Below are 19,968 nucleotides of genomic sequence, written 5' to 3' on the forward strand. Positions count from 1 at the left end.
TGCGCTTGCAGCCCGGCAGAGCGGGTCCTGTCTCCCAGCCCATACTCCCAGTGCACGAGGCCGCCAAGTTCACCATCTCCAGCTCCCTGCCAGAGCCAGCCATGCCGCCAGGCACGTGGTGGCCTGTGCATGTGGTTTCTCCTGGCCTTTGCCATCATGGGGCTGCCAGCACCTGTGTTTGTGGGGGTCTCATGCCACCCTTCACATAAGGCCCCTAGGGAAGATGCCCCCCCAGCAGCACAGTTGAGGGGGACTGTGGAGGACATGGGGCAGCGCTGTAAAACACACATAGCAGTCATGAAAATACAAAACTGGGCTCCAGGCTGTTTGTGGGCACTTAATTGGGGCAGTTTTCTCCTAAATTGGGGTTTTGTCTTGCTTCCCTGCGGGAGAGCCCAGGAGAAGGGATAGGACAGTGGCCAAAAGCCAGTGGAACCCAGGTGGCCAGAGGGGTGTGAGGCCACAGGTCACATCCTCTGCCCAGTGTCCCCAGCTGCGCAGGCAGGCAGCCGCTGCGGCAGCATGGAGCGGGATGCTCATCTTTTCATCTGCCAGTGAGTCACTTGGCAGAGGAGGAAACCGCTGACAGCACTGGGGACGTGGAGGTGGCTGCTGCACCCGTGCCTTGTGCTAAAGGCACACCAACAATTGCGGTATATGGGGCACAGCCGGCTCCCTCCCCACAGCCCTGCCGCACGCTTGGCACTGTGGCCACCCCATCCACAGCCTGAGACCAGCCGGCTGTGGTGGTGCCCAGTGCTGGTAGTGCCTGCCACGGTGCAGTCTTGCCGGCTGCCCCGACGGGCTCTGGTGCTGCCCGGCTCTTCCCCCCTCGTGCAGCCTCCCCAGCGTTAATCCCTGGATTAGCTGCCTGCCCTGCCTGCTTTGTGGGGTCTGGCATGTCGGCATTGCCCAAATTCCCCGGCCCCTGTGCTCAGCTGGCTGCTGCAGCCCCCCCCGGCCCTGCTGCCTGCACCCAGCCTAGCAGCAAAGAGGGGTGGACCAGGGCCCAGAAATGCCCCATGCTCTCACGGTGAGCCCAGCCTGGGCACGATGCCCTGGGGATGGAGAAGTGGCAGGGAAGCAGGACTGGGGCACTGCGTGCTGCTGCCAACACTGTGCTGCCGTTGGGGACCTGAGGTGCCACATGTCCCCGCTGGCCTGGCTGAGGGGAGAGCAATGGCGGTGACAGGGATTTGCCAAGGCTGCGGCAGCTCAGGTACTGCCTGAGGGAGCCGGGGTGCAGGCAGGGATCTGGGGTACAGGCAGGGAGCCAGGATGCAGGCAGGGAGCCGGGGTGCATCACGGTGTGGGGCAGAGCCCTGAGCCAGCGTGACTTTGTGGTGCTGTGGCCGTGCCAATGCCAGCCCAAGCCCTGGCAGGGCCGGCAGCTCTCCAGCGGGACAATTAGCTGATTAGCTAATTACCTGCGCCTTGGCAGGGGCCAGTAGCCCAGTGGCTGCCAAGGTGCTGCATGCCTCGTGCAGGGTGGGTGGGAGGTGTGGGGCAAGCGTGGGGCAGGAGGGTGCCAGGGCCACCCACAGACCCTCCCGGGGACCCTGCCGGTGGGGTGCCTGCAGCCCACCCCGCCTGCCCCATGGCCGCGGTGGGACTGGCCTTGGCAACAGCCCCCCGCCGGGGGCTGCCTGGCTCCCGGGAGGGCCTGCCTGCCCTGCCTGCCCTGCCTGCCCCACAGGCAGCATCCCCTCTGCTGCCTCCTGCCCCGTGGGGACCTCCCCTGGTGCCCCACGAGGCCACGTCCACGGGAGACCAGCCCTACGGGGGAACCTGCCCGAGAGGAGCCCACCCCAGCTGAGCCCCACGGCACCCGCCCCGCCCCTGTGCCCGGCCCCACGGGTCCCGGCCCCGCACGGCAGCTCCAGCCGTGCCCGGGCGCCCCGCGGCCCCCCCCGCCACCCCCCCCCTCCCGGTGCCGGGCGGGTTCCCGCGCGGGTGCCCGCGGCTCGGGGCGGCGCGTGACCGGCTGCCGCCGCCGCCGCCGCCGCCGCCGCCGCCGCCCGCTCCGCCGCAGAGCCCGGCCCGCCCGCCCGCACCGGCACCGGCACCGGCACCGGCAGGTCAGCGGGGGGGCTGCGGCCGGCACCGGCACCGGGGCCTCCCGGGCTGCGGCGGGCGGCGGGAGGGGGCTGGCCGCACCGCGGCCCGGGCACCGGGCACCGAGCCCCGAGCAGCGGGGTTCTGCCCGGCGCGCTGCAGGCGGGGTCCGCGGGATGCGGCGGCCGCACCGGCCCCGCTCCGGTCCCGCACCGGCCGCGGCCCGGCCCCGCAGCGCAGCTCCGCCGGCTCCCGCACCCGCACGGCGGGGGCCGCCGCCGCAGCCGGGCGATCCCGGCCCCAGCCCCGGCCCGGCGGGGCTGAGCCGCGTGTGCGGCAGCGGCGGGGCCCGCCGGGCCGGGCATCCCCGCCGGGATGCAGCCGGGGACGCGCCAAGGTGAACGGTGCACGCCGGAGCGGGGCCGCCGGCAGCGGGGACACCGGGAGGGGCACCGGGGATGGAGCACCTGGGAGAGGACACCGGGGAGGGGGACAACCGGGGATGCCGGGGGTAGGGACCACTAGGCACCAAGGACCACCAGCACCGGGGACACCGGGATGGGGACCGCCAGCACTGGGGGCACCAGCGACGGGGACACGGGGATGGGGACCGCCAGCACCGGCGACACTGGGAATGGGAAGACTGGGAATGGGGCCACCGGCAGCAGGGACGCTGGGGGCAGGGACAGCTGGGGACAGGGCCCAGGGCCAGCCCGAGCAGGGCCAGCCCGGCCGCTGGCTCTCTCCCCGGGCAGTGGGTTGCCGTGGGCATGGCAGCCCCAGGGCCGGTGGCGCGAGCCCCCCATGGGCAGCCGCCACGGGTCCTGGCTCACCGAACCCCCGTCCCCGCAGGGCCAGCTGGGTGCTCACCATGGCTACAGCACGGCTTATCACCTGGGGGCTGCTCCTGGCCACCGGGGTCCCCACCGGGGTCCGGGGAACGCTGTCGGCGGGGCTGTCCCCAGGTGGGACCCTGCAGCGGGGCAGGGACCCCCTGCATAGCCCTGCCTGGGGACAGCAGCGGCCGGGCCCATCCCCTGCCTGGGAAGCATCAGGGGACCCGAGCGGCGCCGGGGGCCCTGGGAGCGAGCGCTGGGGGGGCGGCAGCCTCGTGCGCTGGTCCCCACCGCTGCAGGCCGGGGATGCCACCGGGGCATCCCTGGAGACGGAAACCACCGTGGCAGGCGCTGGCACTGGGGCCTGGTGGAACGGTGGCGCAGCCCCAGCCGTGGCGGAGGAGCCACTCGTTGCCTGGCAAAGACACGAGGCTGAAGGCCAGGACAGCCCGCGGGGGGGGACCTGGCTGCCCCATGGCTCTGCATTGGGGACACCGGGCCCCGAGGTGCCTGCAGACACGGGGCCGGGCTCTCCGGGGCTGCCCTGGGCAGGGCAGAGTGCCGCCGGGCCAGCCGGCACCCTCAGCCCTCGGCCGACCGTGTCCACCGTTGCCCTGACCCCCATGCTGGCAGCAGGGACAGGGACGGGGACAGCAGACACCCACGCAGGGGGACAGCCAGTGCTGGGGGGATCCACGGCGGCCCCGGGCACACAGTTCGCTCCAGCCAACAGCCAGCCTGTCCCACTGGGCACTGTCCCCATCCCCCACCCCACGAGCACAGGGCCAGCCCAGGGTCCCCACGCCAGCCCCAGCTCCCCACAGCCAGTGGGCAGACAGGGGGACCTGGGGGGGACCCCCAGCCCCTCCCTGGCTCTGCCCAGCTCTGCCCCACGGCTGCCCCCCACAGCCCCATCCTGGGGGCTGGCTGAGCCCTGGACCCGGGTGCTCCCAGCTCACCAGCGCAGCACCCGGAGGGCCCCGCTCAGCCACGCCACTGCCAGCCCTGGGGACGCAGCCCCTCGCACGGACCCCAGGCCAACGGGGCAGCAGGGACCCCAGCTCGCCCCGGGGGCTGCCCTCAGCACCAGCCCCGCACCACCACCTGCCTCCAGCATGGCCCCCCCCGGCACAGGTAGGAGCTGGCATGGTGTGTGGGACCCCTCGGCAGGGACCGAGCCCCCGTGGGTGCCAGTGCCCGGCTCTGCCCTCTCTCGCAGGGCTGCTGCCCGAGGAAGATGTCGGCTCCCCACAGCGGGTCCGGGGCGCTGTGGGCCCCGTGAGTGCCCCAAACGCCACCGAGGCCTCCTCATGGCCAACAGCGCGTCCTGCCACAGGGACACCTGGGACCAGGCACTCAGGTGATGCAGGGCTGCTTCCAAGCCCATCCATTCTGCAGACGCAGTGGGAGCCCATCCCCGGGGCATCAGGGCTGGTGGGGGGAGGGAGGATGGCAGCTATCTTGGGCCGCCCAGACGGGACATGGTGACACCTTCAATCAGGATTGTGCCTGGCGACGGACCTAATCTACTCCTGCCCACAGGGATTAGTATTAAGTGCCCGGCAGGTGGGGGCTTCCCCAGGGAGTGTCAGGGACATGACCGGTGCCGTGCCACCCCCTGGCACCGTGGCACCCCCTCTGGCACCGCAGGTCCTGCCAGACACCCCTGGGAGGTGCCGGTGGGCACAGCCCTGGCCAGCACGGGGCACTCTTCCTTGCGGTGCCGGGGTGCCACGGCTGGTGCATCCCAGTGGGGGTTGCAGGCAGGGGCTGGGTGCCGCCGAGCCCCCCACTCCCCACTGACTGTCCCCCTCCTTCCCGCCTGCAGATGCCCGAGGGACGCAGCCCCCCGCCCACGGCACCGCGGCCCCCTCTGCCACGTGGTGGCAGGCAGGGGGGACGCCACAGCCAGCCCCCCGGCAGCCATCCACGCCGCAGCTGCAGCCCAGCCGCTCCCCCCCGGCAGCGGGGGCCAACGGGACGGGGCTGCGCTGGGCCGAGCTGCGACGCCGGCTGGGCTTCGCCTGGGAGGCCCACGTCTATGGGGTGGCCGCCATCTTTCTGCTGCTGGCGCTGGGCTGCCTGGCCGGGCTGGCGGGGGCGGCTGCCCTCCGTCCCCCCCACCTGCCCCACGTTTTAGGGGCCCATGGGCTGCTGCTGGCTGCCTGCCTGCTGCGGGTGACCTTCCTGCTGCTGGACCCCTACGGGGCATGGGGCCGCCTGCCCCCCTGGGCCCTGCTGCTGCTCAGCACCGTCCCCTTCCCTCTGCTGCTCGCCGCCTTCGCCCTCCTGCTCCAGCGGCTCCAGCGCCTGGCCCAGCTCCGGCTGCTGCCGGCTCGGCTCCGGGGGCTGCCGGCGCTGGGGGCTGCTGCTGCCCTGCAGAGCGCGGTGCTGGGGGCTGCCGATCTGCTGCCGCTCCGGCTGGGCCCTGCGACCGGGCTGGGGCTGCAGGCGCTGGGCTGCGGGGCCGGGGCCCTGCTGCTGCTGGGGGGGCTCTGGGGGTGCTGGCGGGTGCTGCGGGCACCCCGGGAGGGACCAGGGGGTGGCGGGGGGCTGGGGCTGCGGCAAGGGGCCCGGGCGCTGCTGGCGGCAGCGGTGGCGGGGCTGCCGGTCTGCGGGCTGCAGCTCTACAGCGCTTTGTGGCTGCGGGGGGTCCTGGGCCCCTCCGGGCGCTTCTCCCGGCCCGGCTGGGTGGCACAGCTCTGGCTGCGGGTCGGTGAGCTGGGCACGGCGCTGGCACTGCTGGTGGCCGCTGCCGAGCCGCTGTGCTGCCAGTGTCGTCGCCGGAGCCCTGCCAGCCACTCCTGCTGGGCCAAGGCGCTGCGGTACTTCTGCGCCGGCCGCAAAGCCGAGGCGCCCGAGTACCCCAACAACTGCTACGACTGGGCCAGTGGCGGCACAGGTGGCACCGGTGGCACCGGCCCGGAGCGGGCACCCGCCAACGACATCTCCAAGAGCCTCATTCGCAACCCAGCCGAGCAGCTGCCCCTGCGGGCACTCAAGGACAGCAACGAGGCCTGGGCAGCTGCCGCCGGCAGCGCCAGGATGCCGGGGCTCAGCCCCAAGTGCCCCAACGCGGTGGCTGCCCGCTCCTGCGCTGCCTTCGAGCAGGGCTCGTCCCCCTCGCTGGGAGAGCTGGCCTTCCGCCCGCCGTCCCCCATCGACCTGCGCCGCAGCATCGACCAGGCACTCTGCCGCCGGCACCTCCTGCACAATGGCCTCTTCGGCCGACCCCGCCGTGGTTCCGGCGCCTCGCTGCACGACTCCCCGGCCCCCGCCGAGACCCCCGGCTTGGGGCGCATGGCACGCTGCAGCTCGCTGACAGACCTGCCTGGCCCCCGGCAGCCCCCCGGCAGCATCACCATCACCGTCACCGCCTCGGCCAGCTCGCTGGAGAGCAGCTCGCTGAAGATCAGCTGGAACCCCTGGCGCCATGGGCTGTCCTCGCCCGACAGCCTGCCCCTGGACGAGGCGCCCAGCCGGGCCCCCCTCCTGGTGCCCGCCGTGCCCCCCCCATGGGAGCGCGAGGGCCCCCGTGGCTTCCTGGCCCTTGGCAAGGCGGCGGACGCCCGCAGCCTCTCCAGCGACACCATCGAGCTCTGAGCCGGGGAGACGGGAGGACGGGCAGAGACTGGGGAGCGCAGGGGGATGAGCCCACTGTGGGGGGCCGGGGGTCTGATCCTGTGCCCCTGCAGGATGGGGTAGGAGGGGGGAGCTGGGCTGGGCCAGCTCCATTTGTGCCAAACCAGAGAAATAAAAAGTTTATGTTGGGAGGAGGCAGCCCCGTTGGCATGCAGAGGCAGAGGTGGGCAGCAGCACCCCCAGTCCCCCCCGGCCCCCCCCACCCCAAGCAGCCAAACTGGGTGTGCAGAGCTTTATTTCCTGAGATATGGACACACGTACAGATGGGCACACCCTGACAGACAAACCACAGACAAATGCAATGGCCACACTCATGCATCCAGCAGGGCCCCCCCCCGCTGGCATGGCAACCTGCGAGTGGCTCCTGACCCCCTGCCCCGCAGGAGACCCCAGCCCAGGAGGGGAGAGATGGGCTTTGCCCAGGGATGGAGCGGGGGGGGGGGGGGGGCAGCTCTCCCAGCCCTACAGCTGGGGGCAGAGGGGGGACCCAGTCCCCCACTGCCCCACAGGGAACCATCTCACGGGCGGGGCATAAGGTCCCACGGGCCCAGCAGCCGCCAGCCCTGGGGACGCTCACTGGGCAGGCAGCGCGGCCGAGCTCTGTCAGCATCACCGCCCCGGCACCCGGCGGTGCCAGAGCACCCCCTGACCTGCCCCCACGCCCTCCCACCTGCCACTGTGCCAGGCCTCTCCTCCAGCGCACGAGGGGCTGGGGCAGCATGCTGTGCCCCCCCCCCCGCCCCGTTCCGCACTGCCTGGCATCACCACCCCAGCCGGAGGGGGCTGTGCGGGAGCCCCTGGGAATCAGATACCCCCGGCTCATTCTGCAGAGGGGGAGCGAGACCCTATGCTAATGGGGGGCTGGGGGATTCATGCAGGGCACAGCACCGCACGCAAGATCCGGTCTCGGCAGCCAGCCCCTGCTGCGGGGGGGAACCCTGCACCCCAGGCTGAGCCTGCCCCCCCAGCCCGCATGCGGCAGCCCCAGAGCTATCTGCCCTTCATGAAGCCGTCGAGGACGCGGTCGCTGCGGTCGGAGAGCCAGTAGCCGGCCATGGCAGCCACGGCACCGATGAAGATGGCGGTGAAGACCATGTCGCCCTTGGCAGCCAGCGTGGCAAGGGCGCAAATCATCACGCCAAAGAACATCTGCTGCAGCACCACCACCTCGTCCTCCGTCACGTCATCAAAAAAACCCTTCTCCGGGGCATCTGCAAGCACAGCGGTTGCGGGGGGGCCACAGCTGAGCGGGCAGAGCCCCCCGCCACTCCCCCTGCCCACAACCTGTGCCCCCCCGCTCACATCAGGCCGTACCGGGGGGTTTGTCCTCCACGCAGTGCCCGTCCCGCCGGACGTGGCCGCTGGCGCAGACGCACCGGTAGCTGCCCTCCGTGTTCTCACACACCTCCTGCGCTCCCGTGCACACTGGCTCCTCGGCGCTGGCGCACTCGTCTACGTCTTGGGGGGAGGCAGGGTTCAGGCAGGGCTCGGGCAGCGAGGAGCGGGCAGAGCCACCCCCCAGCCCATGGGAAGCACTCACCCAGGCACTTGGCTCCATCCCGCCAGTAGCCCTTGTTGCATTTCTTGCAGCGAGCCGGCCCGGCGCCCATGCAGCCAATGCAGGCCGTAGAGCAGTCTGCCGTGGGGAGAGGAGCCAGGGTTGCCACTGGAGCCCCCTCCCAGCCCAGCCAGCAGCAGCCCAGGCCAGGGGGGATGGTCCTGAGCCCGGGGGAGCCGTTCGAACAGAACCACCCCCCACCTCCGCCTGACCTCGGCACTCATAGGAGCCCTCCGTGTTGACGCAGAACTGGTTGGCTCGGCAGTGCGCCATCTCCGTGCCGCACTCGTCAATGTCTGAGAGAGAGGCGTCATAGCCCCGCTGAGTCCTGGCTCCCGGGTCACAGACCCCTGCAGCCCCGAGCTCGCCTGCTGCCCACCCATCCCGCCGCGGTACTCACCGATGCAGCGGTGCTCATGCAGCATCCAGCCCCTTTTGCAGCGAAGGCAGCTGGAGTCCTCTGGCCCCGTGCAGCGCCCGCACGCCCGGTAGCACTCTGCGAGCAGGGAAGAGCAGCCATGGGTACAGGCAGGGGGGAGCTGCCTGCACCCCGTGCCAGGGCAGCACCAGGGCAGACCCCCCGGCTGCACAGCCCCCCTCCCCGCCAGGCCAGACCCCTACCTACCGGCACATACCAGGTGGCTCTTGTTCCGCGAGGCCTCATAGTAGCCATCACCGCACTCGGCGCAGAAAGGGCCGCCGTAGCCCGGGCTGCAGACACACAGGCCGGTCCCGCGCCGCGTGCCATCGCCATCGCATCGCCCGTTGCCGCTGCAGGGCTGCCGGGGCCCGCCGGCACAGGCTGCACAGGGAAAGACCAGCTGGCTGGCAGCCAAGGTGGAGGGCAGTGTGCCGGGGGGAGCCCCTCCAGCCCGGGCACCCCCACCAGCACCTCGCTCATGCCACAGCTACTCACGCCGGCAGTCGGGGCCATAGGTGCCAGGCGGACAGCAAAGTGCCAGCCTGTCCATGCACAGCCATTGGAAGAAGTCGGGGTGCTGCTGCTGCCTGGGGAGGGGGGAACATGGCGCTCAGCCCCCTGCCATCCCCCTGTTTCCCCGTGTCCCCATCCCCAGACTCACTCGTGGAACCACCACTGCTCCACATGCTCCTCGCTCTGCTCCAGCAGCTGGTGGCAGGCAAAGTCCGAGGGGGCACAGACGCCCTCCAGCACCTCCAGCAGACGGGTCTCACTGTGGGGACAGGGGGGTCAGCATGGGGATGTGTCCCCCTGGGGCAGCTGGGGCCCGCCAGACCCCCCACCCCTGGCTGGGGAGCACCCACCTGTGTTGGTACTTGGCCAGCTTCTCCTCCTCCCAGGCTGTGTTGCCCCCACCAAAGCCTTCGTGCTCTGTCCGCTCCAGGCCCTGGGCACATGGGGGCGGGGGCAGCGCAGGCATGGGACCCCCCGATGAGCTGTAGGGTCCCCCCTGGGCTGTGCCACCCTCCTCCCCCAGGGACCTGTCACCCTCTCCCCTCCCCAAAGCCCAGTCGCTGTGTCCCCTCAGGACCCCCTCCGCTCCCTAGGGATGCTGCGGCCAGTGCTCCCCACCTCACCAATGTCTCCCCAGGCCACCTTCCCCCTCCGGGGCCCCATCACCTCCTCGTCCATCGTCCCCGTCCCGTCCCAGCCCGTGCTCCCCCTGGCCCCCCCCGCAGCCACATCCCCCCACCCATGATCCCCTTTGTCCCTGCTCGCCTGTCACCCTGCACCGGGCCACCCCCCGCATCGCACACCGCGTCCCCCACGCCTGTCACCCGTGGGCCCCAACACGTCACTGCCCCCCCTCACCCTACACACCCGCCCCAGACCCCATCACCCCTCCGTGCCCCCTCCCTCCCCTCCCCACGCCACGGCCCCCATCATCCCCGCCGTGTCCCCCCCCGCCCCGCACCCTGCTGAAGCTGTCAGCGAGGCCGCGGCAAGCTCGGCAGGGCTCGGACCCGTCCCCCTCCCGCTCCCCGTCCCGGTCCGGGCCCGGGTGGGCGCGGACGGCCGCCAGCAGGACCCCCCCGAGGAGGGCGGCCCCCAGCAGGGCCCCCCCCAGCCCGGGCCCCCCCCCCCGCCGGGCCGGCAGCGGCAGCAGCGCGGCCGCCAGGCGCCGCCGCGGCCCCATCCTGCGCCCCGCCCCGCCCCGCACCACGTGGGCCGCGCCCGCTGACTCAGCGCTCGCCGCCCCCGCCAATGGCCGGCGCTGCCGCCGACGCCGACGACTCCCCCCGCTGCCGGCCAACCCGCGCGGCCCGCCCGGCCCCGCCTCCCCGCGCCTTAAAGGGGCCGCGGCCAAGGGCACCCGGCGGGGCTGGGCGGAGCGCGGACGGGCCGTGGCCGATGACCCCGCACGGAGCAGGGGGCGGCTCCCCGGAACGCAGCGGCCCCGCTCCCGCCCAGCCGGGGCGAGGCCCTCAAGCCCCGACCCGACCGGGCCGCTCCCCATCACCCCCTAGCCAAACCCATCCAGGTCACCTTCCCCCCTCCAGCCAAACCCGTCCAGGTCCCCCTCGCCCCCCCAGATTTGCCCAGTTCCCCCCTCATCCCCTCCTGAACTGGTCCAGTTCCCTCCCACCGCCCCCCAGGCCGGCCCAGTTCCCCTCGTACCCCTGAACTGGCCCAGTTCCCCATCACCCTTTCTGAACCCGTCCAGTTCCCCATCCACCCTCCGACCAGACCAGACCAGTTCCGCTTCACACCCCTGAACTGGCCCAGTTCCCCTTCACCCTTCCTGATATGGTCCAGTTCCCCTTCACCCCCCAACCAGCCCAGACACCCTTCCTGCCCCCAACCCCCCCTTACCTCCCCATCACCCCTCTCCAATCCATCCCAGTCCCCATTCACCCCCCACACCACAGGGGCTGGACTCACGCTCGGCAAAGCCACTGTCACCGCTTTATTCCCCCACCGACCGCCGCAGCCCTTCGGCCACTGCCGCCACGTACGGCTCCGGCCACCGGCCCCGCTGCCGACCCGGTCCCGCCAACGCCCGCAGGAAGCCCCCCGTCTCGCTGGGCAGTGCGAAGGCAGGGGCTGCCCGCAGTGCCGGTGGCACCGCCGGCACCAAGGCCTCTAGCCGGACCACGACATAGTGACCATTGCCCGCCGCCAGCTCCGGCACGGTGCAGGACAGAGCTGCCGCGAATGCCTCGCAGGGTGCTACAGTGGGGACATCATCAGGGCTGGGGACGTGCTGGGGGCCGGGGCCACATTCAGCAGCCCCGGCCCCCGGTACAGCCCTGGCCCTGGCGTCCCACTGGTGTGCAGCAGCCACAGCCGCCGGGGAGAGGAAGAGGATAATGGTGTCACCGTCACGCAGCGCTTGCCGGTGCTGGGCGTGCAGCCAGGGCAGTGGCCCCCATGCTGCTATCCCGCTGCCACCGCCCGGTGCTGCCGTCACTGCCAGCCCCAGCGGGCGCAGGGCTGCCATCAAGGCGCACGCTGCCCGCTCTGCCACCGGCTCCATCGCGTGCACCAGCAGTGCCCGCCGACCTCGCAGCGGGCCTGGGGGGTATTGTCAGTGCCTGAAGCCCCCCTGGGCTCCCTGTACCCACCCTATGGGGCAGCCAGGGTGGGAGGCAGGCTGGGACCACCCACCATGGAGGATCCCAACCCCTGGCTCTGTCCCCGAACCACTGCAGCACCTCCCATACCTGAGCTGAGGGACAGCTACGGTGGGAAGCAGGCTGAGACCACCGCCGATGTGTGACCCACCCCCTGCTCAGTCCCCCAATCCCTTTACCCACCCTAAGGGACACCCACAATAGGAGGCAGGTTGGGACCCCCCCTCAATAGGGTTCCCACCCTCTGCTCTGTCCCCCTACACCCCTACCGACCCTATGGGGCAGCCATGGTGGGGACCCCCCTGCCCTGTCCCCCCATCCCTGCCCCACACTGTCCCAGACCCCAGGCTTGCCCCACACTCACCCTCAGAACCGTAGTCAGCCCTCAGGGACTTCAACCAGCCTGTGGGGAGGACAGGCAGTAAGGCAGGGTCCCCGGGGGGGTTCCCAGGCTGGGGACAGCCCCCAGGCAGGCACCGCTCACCTTTCATGTCCTCCTTCTTCAGCAGGAGCAGGAGCAGGAGGCAGGCAGCCCCCACCAGCACCCCCATCCACGCCAGCACCCAGCGGGCACGCAGGTCTGCGGAGCAGGGATCAGCGTCCACCAAGGGCCCCCGGTACCCACCGAGGGTCCCCAGTGGCTCCACAGGGTAGGGGCCCTCCCTCAGCCCCACACCGGCCCCGCTCTGCCCCGGTGCGGCCAGGGATACTCACACTTGTGCAAAGGACAGGCCCAGAGCGTGACCCCGGTGTTGTTCTCAGCGTGCCAGATCTGTGGACATGGGGACATGTCACACGCTGCCTGGTCCTTGCCCACTGCCCGCCAGCTGCCCGCACTGACCTGCCTGCACTGCCCCGCCGCCACATCCCGCCGCAGCTCCTGCTCCAGCAGCCCAGGGCGCCCCACTCCCTGCAATGGCGGCAGGGGGTGAGCCAGTTGTGCCGCTGGTGCCGCCGGGACACAGGGGTCCCTGTCCCTTACCGTGCTGGTGAAGTTGGTGAGGGGTGTGCAGGTGCTCCGCTCCAGGGCGCACAGCGAGGCGTTCCCCTCATGTTCCAGCAGCAGGAGGTCATCGGGGCGGCCAGGCAGCGCTCCTGGGGATGTGCCAGGGGGCTAGGGGGAGGCGGCAAGGGGAGGGCAGGGAGGGCTCACCCCCCACCCAGACCCCTGGGCTGCCCCTGCCCTCCCACCCCAGCAATACTCACGGTCCCGCAAGCACTGGGTCAGCCGGACCTGCCCGTCGCTCCACACCTGCCCCAGAGACCGGATCAGCAGTGCCTGGGGCTGCCCATGGGGCAGCTGTAGGGCAGCCGTGGGACAGAGGGGTGTCCTACCTGCACACAGAGGTTAGGGTGTGGCCGCAGCCCCCCAAACTCCTGGAGTCCCTGTGGGCAGAAGGGATGCTCCGTTAGTGCCACCCGCACGCCCCCTGCATGTCCCCGACGCCCCACAGAGCCCCACTCACCTGCCCCACGGCGGGCTGCCGCAGGCCGGGCAGGGCTTGGCAGAGCCCAGCGGGTGCCGGCTGCCAGCAGGGCACCAGCTCAGCCGGGAGGTCGCAGGGAGCCGAGAGGGAGCAGGTCAGCGCCTGCCCCCCAGCATGCAGGATCAGCCGGCTGCGCGCCCACAGCCGCTCCCAGGCCTCAGCGTCTGCAGCGGCACCGGGAGAGGGGTGTCACCCTGCGCGGTGTCCCCTCGGGTCCCCCTGTGTCCCGGCCCCCCCCCCCCCAGCCCTGTGGGTACCGTGGGAAAAGGGGCACAGGGTGGCCCGCAGCGGGTCCTGGGTCTCTGGCCAGACCTAGGTAGGAGAAAGAGAGAAGGAAAAGAAGGATTTGGGGTATCCATGCTGTGACTGTGACCCAGCTAGCCCCCTTGGGATGCCCCCATGGTGCCTGGGCCGGGCACCCACCTGCAGGCAGAGGCAGGGCAGCACCTCATCGGCTGGCAGACTGTAGTTCATGGGGCTGCTCTGCCACCGGCAACCAGACGTGGGTCACACGGTGGCAAATTGCCCCCCACTGGTGTCACCCAGCCCAGGGGGATCCACTCCCAGGGGACCCTCTCCCAGCACCCTGCCTGTAACACAGACATGGCTTCCCGGGGACGGGGCAGCGGCCGGAGCCCGGCAAGGGTGGGGGGGTCAGGGAAGGGGTTCACACTCACCGCGGTCACTGCGCGCCCCGGCCCGCTGGCACCGTGGCTCTGGTTGTGGTAGAGCCGGAGGGTGTAGCTGTGCCCCGCCATGGCCCCCTGCACCTCCACGACCACCTCCTTCGGCCCCGGGGAGACCTGCAGCCTGGGCACTGCACCGGAGGCAGCTCAGGGCACCCGGCACCCAGCACCACCCACTCAGCACCACAGCACAGGGCACAGCACCCCAGGGGTCACCCTCTCTCCCGGCATTCACCACCCAGCTCTCCCCAGGGGACATACACCAAGGTGGGGGGGTCCCGGCGCTGCCGCAGCTGGGGGATGCCAGCACCTACCTTGGCACTGGAGGATGGCAGCCTGTGCCGCGGGCCATGAGCAGTCTGTGGGAACAGGAGGTCAGCGAGCAGGAGGGAGGGGGCCACAACGGCGGGGCATGCCGGGGGCTCACCTGGCACCCACTGCCACTGGCTCAGCCTCCAGTGGTCACGCGAGTTAGTGTATGCCGTGACGTGGAGCTTGGAGCCCAGCGGCGCCTCGAAGCACCGGAAGGTCACCCAGCCCTGTGCAGGAAAACCACCACCGCGCTGTGGCGAGGTACCGGCACCACCAGCACCCATCTCCCTGGGGCACGGGCAACAGGACCACCGCACCACAGAGATGCGCTGGTGCCAGCACCCACATCCCCACACGCTGCAGTGCCCGTGGACTGCCGGTGCTGGGGACACCCATTCCCGGCACCCCGCCTCTACGTACCAGGGGTTGGCCAGGCAGCGCAGGGGCCAGGGGTGCCTGGACCTCCACGGCCACGCAGCGGGAGGAGGCGTATGTGTGCCCGGAGAGCAGCAGTAGCCCGGTGACGTTGGGCTGGGACGAGGCAGTCCCATCCACCGCTGGCCACCGTCCCCCCTTACCGCCATCCTCCGCCTCGGGGATGCCCGATGGCGCAGGGCGGCGGGGGTCTCCAGTGCCGGTGGTCAGGTGCAGCCGTGCCTCCAGGCAGGGTGAGCAGGCCGTGGGCCCGGTGCAGCGCAGCACCGGCTCCAGCTGCAGCTGATCCAGGGCCAGCCCATGGCCGGGCCCCGGCGGCTCCGTCCCGCACAGCACGTCAGTGTCTGCGGGGGGGGAGACGGAGGGTGGCCGTGGGTGTGGGGCCCCACGCCTCGGGTGGGCTGGGGGGCCATGGCGGCGGCGGCGGCGGCACTTACCCAGGAGGCGGCAGGCGAGGCCCTGGGGAGGGAGGCGGGGGTGAGGCCGGCGGCGGTGCCAGGGTGGCCGGTGGCCCGCGTGCCGGCGACGCCGACCCACCTGGGAGCAGGCCAGGGTGTCGCGGGTGGCCCCGCGCCCACCCACCGCCCCTGCCGCCACCAGCACCAGCACCAGCAGCTGCCCCGGTGGGCGCATGGCGGGGCCGGGGCCGTGGGGTGCCCCGGCCCCACGCCGTCCACTCCCGACGGCCCCGCTCTCCCCTCCCGGCTCCACGGGCCCCACCGCCGCCACCGCCACCGCCGCCGGCTCCCGCTTCCTGCTCCGATCCCGGACACCCGGGTCCTAGCGCGGCGCTGGCGACCGCCCCGGGGTGGGGCCTCCCCGCTCCAGCTCCCGCACCGACCCGCCGACGGGCTTCACGCCCCGGCACCGCCGGGAGGGCTCAGGGCCCCCCCCACCCCCCCGCGGGGACCGGGGAGGCCCCATGGCTGGAGAACAGGGCCTGCCCCTGCCCCACGGCCTGGGCACGGTGCCCAGGCCGGCCCCGGGGAGCCGGCAGCGGCTGCGGGACGCGGTGCGGCGGCCGTGCCGGGACAGGCTGCGACCCTGCCCCGGTGCGTCCTCTTGCCCCCCGACCCCCATATGCTGCAGGGTCAAGCCCCGGCACACCATACGGATGGCGGGGCAGCGTGAAACGGTGCCTTTATTGCTCCCACCCCAAACACGTTCCCGCTGGCAGCGCGGCAGTGAAGAGCAGGGCCAGGCTGTGCACAGCACCCGGCCCCCCGTGCCCCAGGCAGGGCAGGGAGACCCTCCGCTGCCCGGCTTCTTCCAGCGCCGCTCTGGCCCCTCGCCCGGCTGTGCCATCTCAAGGGGCTTCTCCAGGTCCCGGCTCTGCTCTGGAGCAAGTCCCTGCGTGGAAATAAAGCTGCCCCTGCCTGGGACAGCACCTCCGTTCCCGGCCCCAAGGACCCGGCGGGACACTTTTCCCGGCCCCCCACAGCACATCCTGCGGCCAGGGGCCAGCCCCGCTCGGGCCCCTGTGGTGCGGCACCCACGGCTCCTGCCCAGGGCACCCACGGGCACCCCTCCTGCCGCAGCAGTCAGCATGCTCAGCCGAGCCCTGCGCCTCCGTGATGGGCCCCTGCTGCACCCAGCCCCGTCGGCCCGCAGCAATGCCCAGCTCAGCCACAGCGTGGGCGCTCAGGTGCCAGCAGCCGCCCCGGGGGGCTGGGGTGGGGGGCTGCCCTCCCCGGCCCCTGCCCCCAGCAGCCGGTGCAGGAGCCCCCCCACCCTGCCCCAGTGGCAGCGGTGGGGGGCCGGGGGGCTGCCCCGCAGGGCACCCAGCAGCCCGGGCAGCTGTTGGGGCAGGCGGTAGGTGGGCAGGGGCCGGAGGGGCCTGGGCACATCGCGGGGACTGCAGAGCTGGCTGAAGTAGGCCAGCACCCAGCCACCACTGCAGCCTGCAGACCCCAGCTCCCCATGTAGGCAGGCCATGGCCGCCCCGAAGATGTCATGGGCGTCTCCGGGGGTCCCGCTGGCTGCCCCGACCCGCCACCGGCGAAAGAGCCGGGCGCTGCCCCGGCTCCAGAGGAGGAGGACGGTGCCACGCTGGCGGCCCACGCGGCCCCGCTGGGCGTAGACCCAGGGCAGGGCACCCGCCTGCCCCACGCCACCTGCTTCCCACAGGTCCAGGCGCACGTCGCAGCCCAGCCCCGTGCGCAGCCGTTCGGCCAGGGCGCACACCAGCCCCAGGTGCTCCTCCGAGTCCGGCGAGTACAGCAGCAGCACGGGGCGTCCGCCTGGGGCACCTGCGGGATGGAGAGGACAGAGGTGACAGCCCTACCTCAAGCCCCTCTGGCATTCCCCAGGGACCCCCTGGCACCCCAGCCCCATGGCCACTGTGGCCACTGCACCCCCACCCCGCAGCCCCCCAGGGTGTCCCTCACCGTCAGCCGGCCTCCAGGCACCACAGCAGTTGAAGAGCAGCACGGTCACCACCAGCCCCAGTGCCAGCACCAGCCCCAGCAGCCCAAAGTGCCTGCGCGAGACTGGGAGAGGAGCAGTGAGGGGGGGGGTGTCTGCCCACCCCCACTGCCCCCCATGACCCCCCCCAGGACCCCCCACTCACCGTCGGGACAGAGCAGCTGCTTCCGAGCGAAGTGCACATCTGAGCGCCACACCTGGGGAAGAGGCGGGGTGAGGGGGGGGCAGGTTGGTGTGTCCCCCCCACGGTGCGGGTGCTGACACAGGGGTCACCTTACCAGCACACAGCTGCCCAGGACGTGCACCGGCAACAGCAGCGCCAGCTCCCCTGGGGCAGAGCCCTCCGGCTGCAAAGCACAAGGGCAAGGTCAGCATGGGTCGGTCCCCACCATGTCCCCCCCAGGCCTGTGACACTCACCCGTGTGACGGTGTAGAAGGGGGCCTCAGGCTCGCACTGTCTGCCATGGCGCTGGCAGAGGGCTGCGCTGAAGGCTGCAGGGACGCTGGAGGTGAGGTGCAGCTGCAGCTGCAGCCCGCGGACGCTCACCGAGACATTCCAGGCGGTCTCTGTGGAGAGAGCGGGGGGGCTTGCGGGACATCCGAGGGCATGAGGGGTGCGAGGGACCCTGCAGCAGGGCTGTGGTCAGCCCAGGGGTGCCCCCCACCTGTGGGGCTCACCTGGCCGGTGGGGACACTCCACGTGGCTGCTGTTCCCGTAGGAGAACTGGGGGGAACAGGGATCAGTGGAGGGGCTAGGTGAACTGCCATCACCCATCGCTGCGCCCCAGCCCCTTCCTAGGCAGCATCCACCCACCCGCGGGGGCTTACCCGGAAACAGAGCTGGGGGTGCACATCCACTTTGTCCAGCGTGTATGCCTGGAATGGGCACAGAGCACGTCACCGTCCCCGACCCACACAGCCCACGGGCATCCCAGTGCCCACCCGCCGCCCTTGTGGGACCTTGGGGTCCGGTGAGTGCCCCATTCAGGGGCACAGCCCCACAGCACTCCAGGCTGGCGCCCTGTGGTACCCCGAGACCGGGACCCTTCACCTGCTCCTCTTCACTGGCCGTGGAGTTGGGGACATCGTGGCAGGGCGCAGTCTCGGCCGCCACCTCCCTCCAGCACAGGGTGGCCCGGGGGTGCAGGGGGCAGCTGGCGCTCAGCACCATCGCCATCTGGTCCTTGCTGCTGGCGCTGTAGTCGTGGAAGCGCACCGAGGACCACAGCTCGGGGCCATCTGTGGGACACCGCATCAGCGGGCTGGGGGGACAGCTGGGGGGCACCCCTGGGACCAAGCTCCCCACCCCATGGGCACTCACAGGCATCGGGCTGGTCGCGGAAGGGGCAGTGCTTGCTGCGCGGGCTGTCGTGGTGGGGGTAGGAGGCCTGGGGGAGCAGAGCGGGGCGGTCAGGGCAGGATGTGCCCCCACCCCACCTGCCCGCCCGCACCACACGGGAGGAGAGAAGGGCCCAGCGGCCGCAGGGGAGGGCGACGCACCTCGATGCACAGGCAGGGCACCAGGAACTCGTATGGCAGGGAGATGTGGCGGCCCCCCAGCACCAGCACCTGCGGGCACAGAGGCAGCGTCAGCTGGCGGGGGGAGCGTGGCGGGCAGCCCAGGGAGGGGACGACCGGAGCCATTACCTGCCGGTGGAAGGGCCGGGGCAGCTCCTCACACTCCAGGGCCAACTGGTGGCACAGCCGCACCATCAGGGCAGGACCCTCGGGCACCCACACCTCGATGGCCCGCGCCTCGGGGACCCAGGCGTGGGTGAAGACGGGCCCTGTGGAGGAGGTGGGGGGGTCAGCCGGTGCCGGCGTCCCTCCGGACGCCCCCCGGGATCCCTCCCAGCCTCACCAGGCGGCTCGGCGACGACCAGGCGGCTGCGGCTGAGGGCCAAGCCTCGGTCAGGGATGGTGCGGAGGGAGACGAGGACCTGCCGCCCGCTCTCCGCCGGGAAGCAGTCGAACCGCACCTGCCACTGCGGGGAACGGAGTGGATGAGCGGGATGTGCCACCCCGGCGTCCGGCCCCACGATGCACCCCAGACTCACCAGCGAGCTGCCGGGCGCCCGGTGCCGTCGCCACACCTGCAGCCAGCCGGCCCGGTTGGAACCCAGCTCCAGGAAGTTGAGCTGCAGCCCACGGACACCACCGAGCTCTGCGAGAAACCAGCGTGGGGTGCTGACACGGGTGGGAGGACGAGCGCCTCCCTTTCCCCCCCAGTCCAGGGGTGCCCGGCCCAGCCACCCCTGCCCGTACCTGCGGCAGGGAGGGCCAGGCGCACCCGCAGGCAGGGCTGGCAGGGCTGCGAGGGCAGGCACAGCCGGGCCCTGCTCAGCGCCAGGGCGGGCGGCTTCAGCGGGGGCCCGGGCCCGGCCCGGGCCGGCCGGTGGCAGCGGGGGCGGCTCAGCGTGCTGTCGGCTAGCGGGGGTGTGGGGGGGGGAGGAAGAGCAGAGAGGGGCTGCCGTGCGCCGGGGGTCCCGCCTACCGCCGGCACCGGGAGCCCCGGGGAAGGGGGAAACCCCGGAGACCGGGAGCCCCGCCGCCCTCGGGGACCTGGTAGCCGCGGGCAGGGGGAAGCCCCGGAGCTCGCAGCCCGGCCCCGATCCCGACCCCGCCGCTACTCACCGGTGGCCCGGCACTCCTGTAAGCAAAGAGACGGGGGTGAGCGCGGTGCCGCCCGCCGCGCCCCCCCCCCCCCTTTCCACCGCCTCCCCCGGCCCCCCCTCCTCGGTGCTCACGAAGTTGGCGGAGACCCGGAGGCGGGTGACGGCGGCCCCGGCCCCGGGCAGCACCAGCAGCAGCGCGGCGGCAACAGCGAGCAACACCGGGAGCCCCATGGCTGAGGAGCCGCCGCCGCCGCTCCCCGCCCCGCCCCGGGCCGGCCCCGCCGCATTCCTCCGCCGGCACGTGCAGCCCCGCCGCTCTCTCCCCCCGCCCCGCTGCCAGGCGGCGCTTCCTGCGGCGCAGAC

At 72.2% G+C, this 19,968-nt stretch overlaps 4 protein-coding genes across 5 annotated transcripts; 1 reads left to right on the forward strand and 3 right to left on the reverse strand.

Moving 5' to 3' along the window:
- The first annotated feature begins 2,090 nt into the window (after window positions 1–2,090).
- Window positions 2,091–6,664, forward strand: PRRT3 (proline rich transmembrane protein 3). Its single transcript, XM_069812078.1, is given in 6 exon segments — window positions 2,091–2,321; window positions 2,324–2,665; window positions 2,668–2,891; window positions 2,893–4,025; window positions 4,111–4,251; window positions 4,720–6,664. Coding segments are annotated over 6 exon segments (3,705 nt in total). The 5' UTR covers window positions 2,091–2,231; the 3' UTR covers window positions 6,495–6,664.
- An 87-nt stretch (window positions 6,665–6,751) lies between these two features.
- CRELD1 (cysteine rich with EGF like domains 1) lies at window positions 6,752–10,545 on the reverse strand. Of its 2 annotated transcripts, none has more exons than XM_069812079.1 (10): window positions 9,987–10,545; window positions 9,376–9,458; window positions 9,174–9,284; window positions 9,008–9,099; window positions 8,717–8,893; window positions 8,492–8,587; window positions 8,304–8,387; window positions 8,074–8,169; window positions 7,848–7,991; window positions 6,752–7,744 (listed from the first exon to the last, which is right to left on the reverse strand). In XM_069812079.1, the coding sequence occupies exons 1-10, from the start codon at window positions 10,527–10,529 to the stop codon at window positions 7,524–7,526; spliced, it is 1,647 nt and encodes a 548-aa protein (XP_069668180.1). In that variant the 5' UTR covers window positions 10,530–10,545; the 3' UTR covers window positions 6,752–7,523. The 2 variants fall into 2 exon arrangements, 1 of the variants encoding a protein (XP_069668180.1); XR_011329676.1 differs by having other exon boundaries at window positions 7,530–7,744; window positions 8,293–8,387; window positions 8,727–8,893.
- Window positions 10,546–10,955: 410 nt separating this feature from the next.
- Window positions 10,956–15,375, reverse strand: IL17RC (interleukin 17 receptor C). The gene is made up of 17 exons (XM_069812081.1): window positions 15,104–15,375; window positions 15,004–15,025; window positions 14,552–14,910; window positions 14,247–14,358; window positions 14,134–14,178; window positions 13,811–13,950; window positions 13,557–13,616; window positions 13,391–13,445; window positions 13,113–13,297; window positions 12,982–13,032; window positions 12,853–12,898; window positions 12,629–12,741; window positions 12,488–12,556; window positions 12,361–12,418; window positions 12,131–12,226; window positions 12,011–12,049; window positions 10,956–11,587 (listed from the first exon to the last, which is right to left on the reverse strand). The coding sequence occupies exons 1-17, from the start codon at window positions 15,197–15,199 to the stop codon at window positions 10,980–10,982; spliced, it is 2,154 nt and encodes a 717-aa protein (XP_069668182.1). The 5' UTR covers window positions 15,200–15,375; the 3' UTR covers window positions 10,956–10,979.
- Window positions 15,376–16,155: 780 nt separating this feature from the next.
- On the reverse strand, window positions 16,156–19,967 carry IL17RE (interleukin 17 receptor E). Its single transcript, XM_069812094.1, has 16 exons — window positions 19,738–19,967; window positions 19,625–19,640; window positions 19,256–19,417; window positions 19,048–19,154; window positions 18,852–18,975; window positions 18,638–18,777; window positions 18,491–18,559; window positions 18,312–18,378; window positions 18,042–18,229; window positions 17,819–17,866; window positions 17,669–17,714; window positions 17,409–17,557; window positions 17,269–17,337; window positions 17,136–17,187; window positions 16,954–17,055; window positions 16,156–16,815 (listed from the first exon to the last, which is right to left on the reverse strand). The coding sequence occupies exons 1-16, from the start codon at window positions 19,834–19,836 to the stop codon at window positions 16,208–16,210; spliced, it is 2,046 nt and encodes a 681-aa protein (XP_069668195.1). The 5' UTR covers window positions 19,837–19,967; the 3' UTR covers window positions 16,156–16,207.
- Window position 19,968: the final 1 nt, after the last annotated feature.

This window comes from Haliaeetus albicilla, chromosome 24, assembly GCF_947461875.1.
Source record: "Haliaeetus albicilla chromosome 24, bHalAlb1.1, whole genome shotgun sequence".
Taxonomy (NCBI): domain Eukaryota; kingdom Metazoa; phylum Chordata; class Aves; order Accipitriformes; family Accipitridae; genus Haliaeetus; species Haliaeetus albicilla.

Excerpts from the sequence above, each read along its gene's own strand:
- CRELD1 (XM_069812079.1), bottom strand. The coding sequence starts at position 10,529 with ATGGGGAGCGGCCCGGTCGGGTCGGGGCTTGAGGGCCTCGCCCCGGCT. Across the intron at positions 9,285-9,375 it reads CTGGCCAAGTACCAACACAG|TGAGACCCGTCTGCTGGAGG; the intron begins GTGGGTGCTCCC and ends CTGTCCCCACAG. Across the intron at positions 7,745-7,847 it reads CGTGGAGGACAAACCCCCCG|ATGCCCCGGAGAAGGGTTTT; the intron begins GTACGGCCTGAT and ends CTGTGCTTGCAG.
- IL17RC (XM_069812081.1), bottom strand. The coding sequence starts at position 15,199 with ATGCGCCCACCGGGGCAGCTGCTGGTGCTGGTGCTGGTGGCGGCAGGG. Across the intron at positions 13,446-13,556 it reads TGCCCTGCCTCTGCCTGCAG|GTCTGGCCAGAGACCCAGGA; the intron begins GTGGGTGCCCGG and ends TCTCCTACCTAG. Across the intron at positions 12,419-12,487 it reads CGGCGGGGCAGTGCAGGCAG|ATCTGGCACGCTGAGAACAA; the intron begins GTCAGTGCGGGC and ends CCATGTCCACAG.
- IL17RE (XM_069812094.1), bottom strand. The coding sequence starts at position 19,836 with ATGGGGCTCCCGGTGTTGCTCGCTGTTGCCGCCGCGCTGCTGCTGGTG. Across the intron at positions 17,867-18,041 it reads CGGCCAGTGAAGAGGAGCAG|GCATACACGCTGGACAAAGT; the intron begins GTGAAGGGTCCC and ends TGCCCATTCCAG. Across the intron at positions 17,188-17,268 it reads TCCTGGGCAGCTGTGTGCTG|GTGTGGCGCTCAGATGTGCA; the intron begins GTAAGGTGACCC and ends CCTCTTCCCCAG.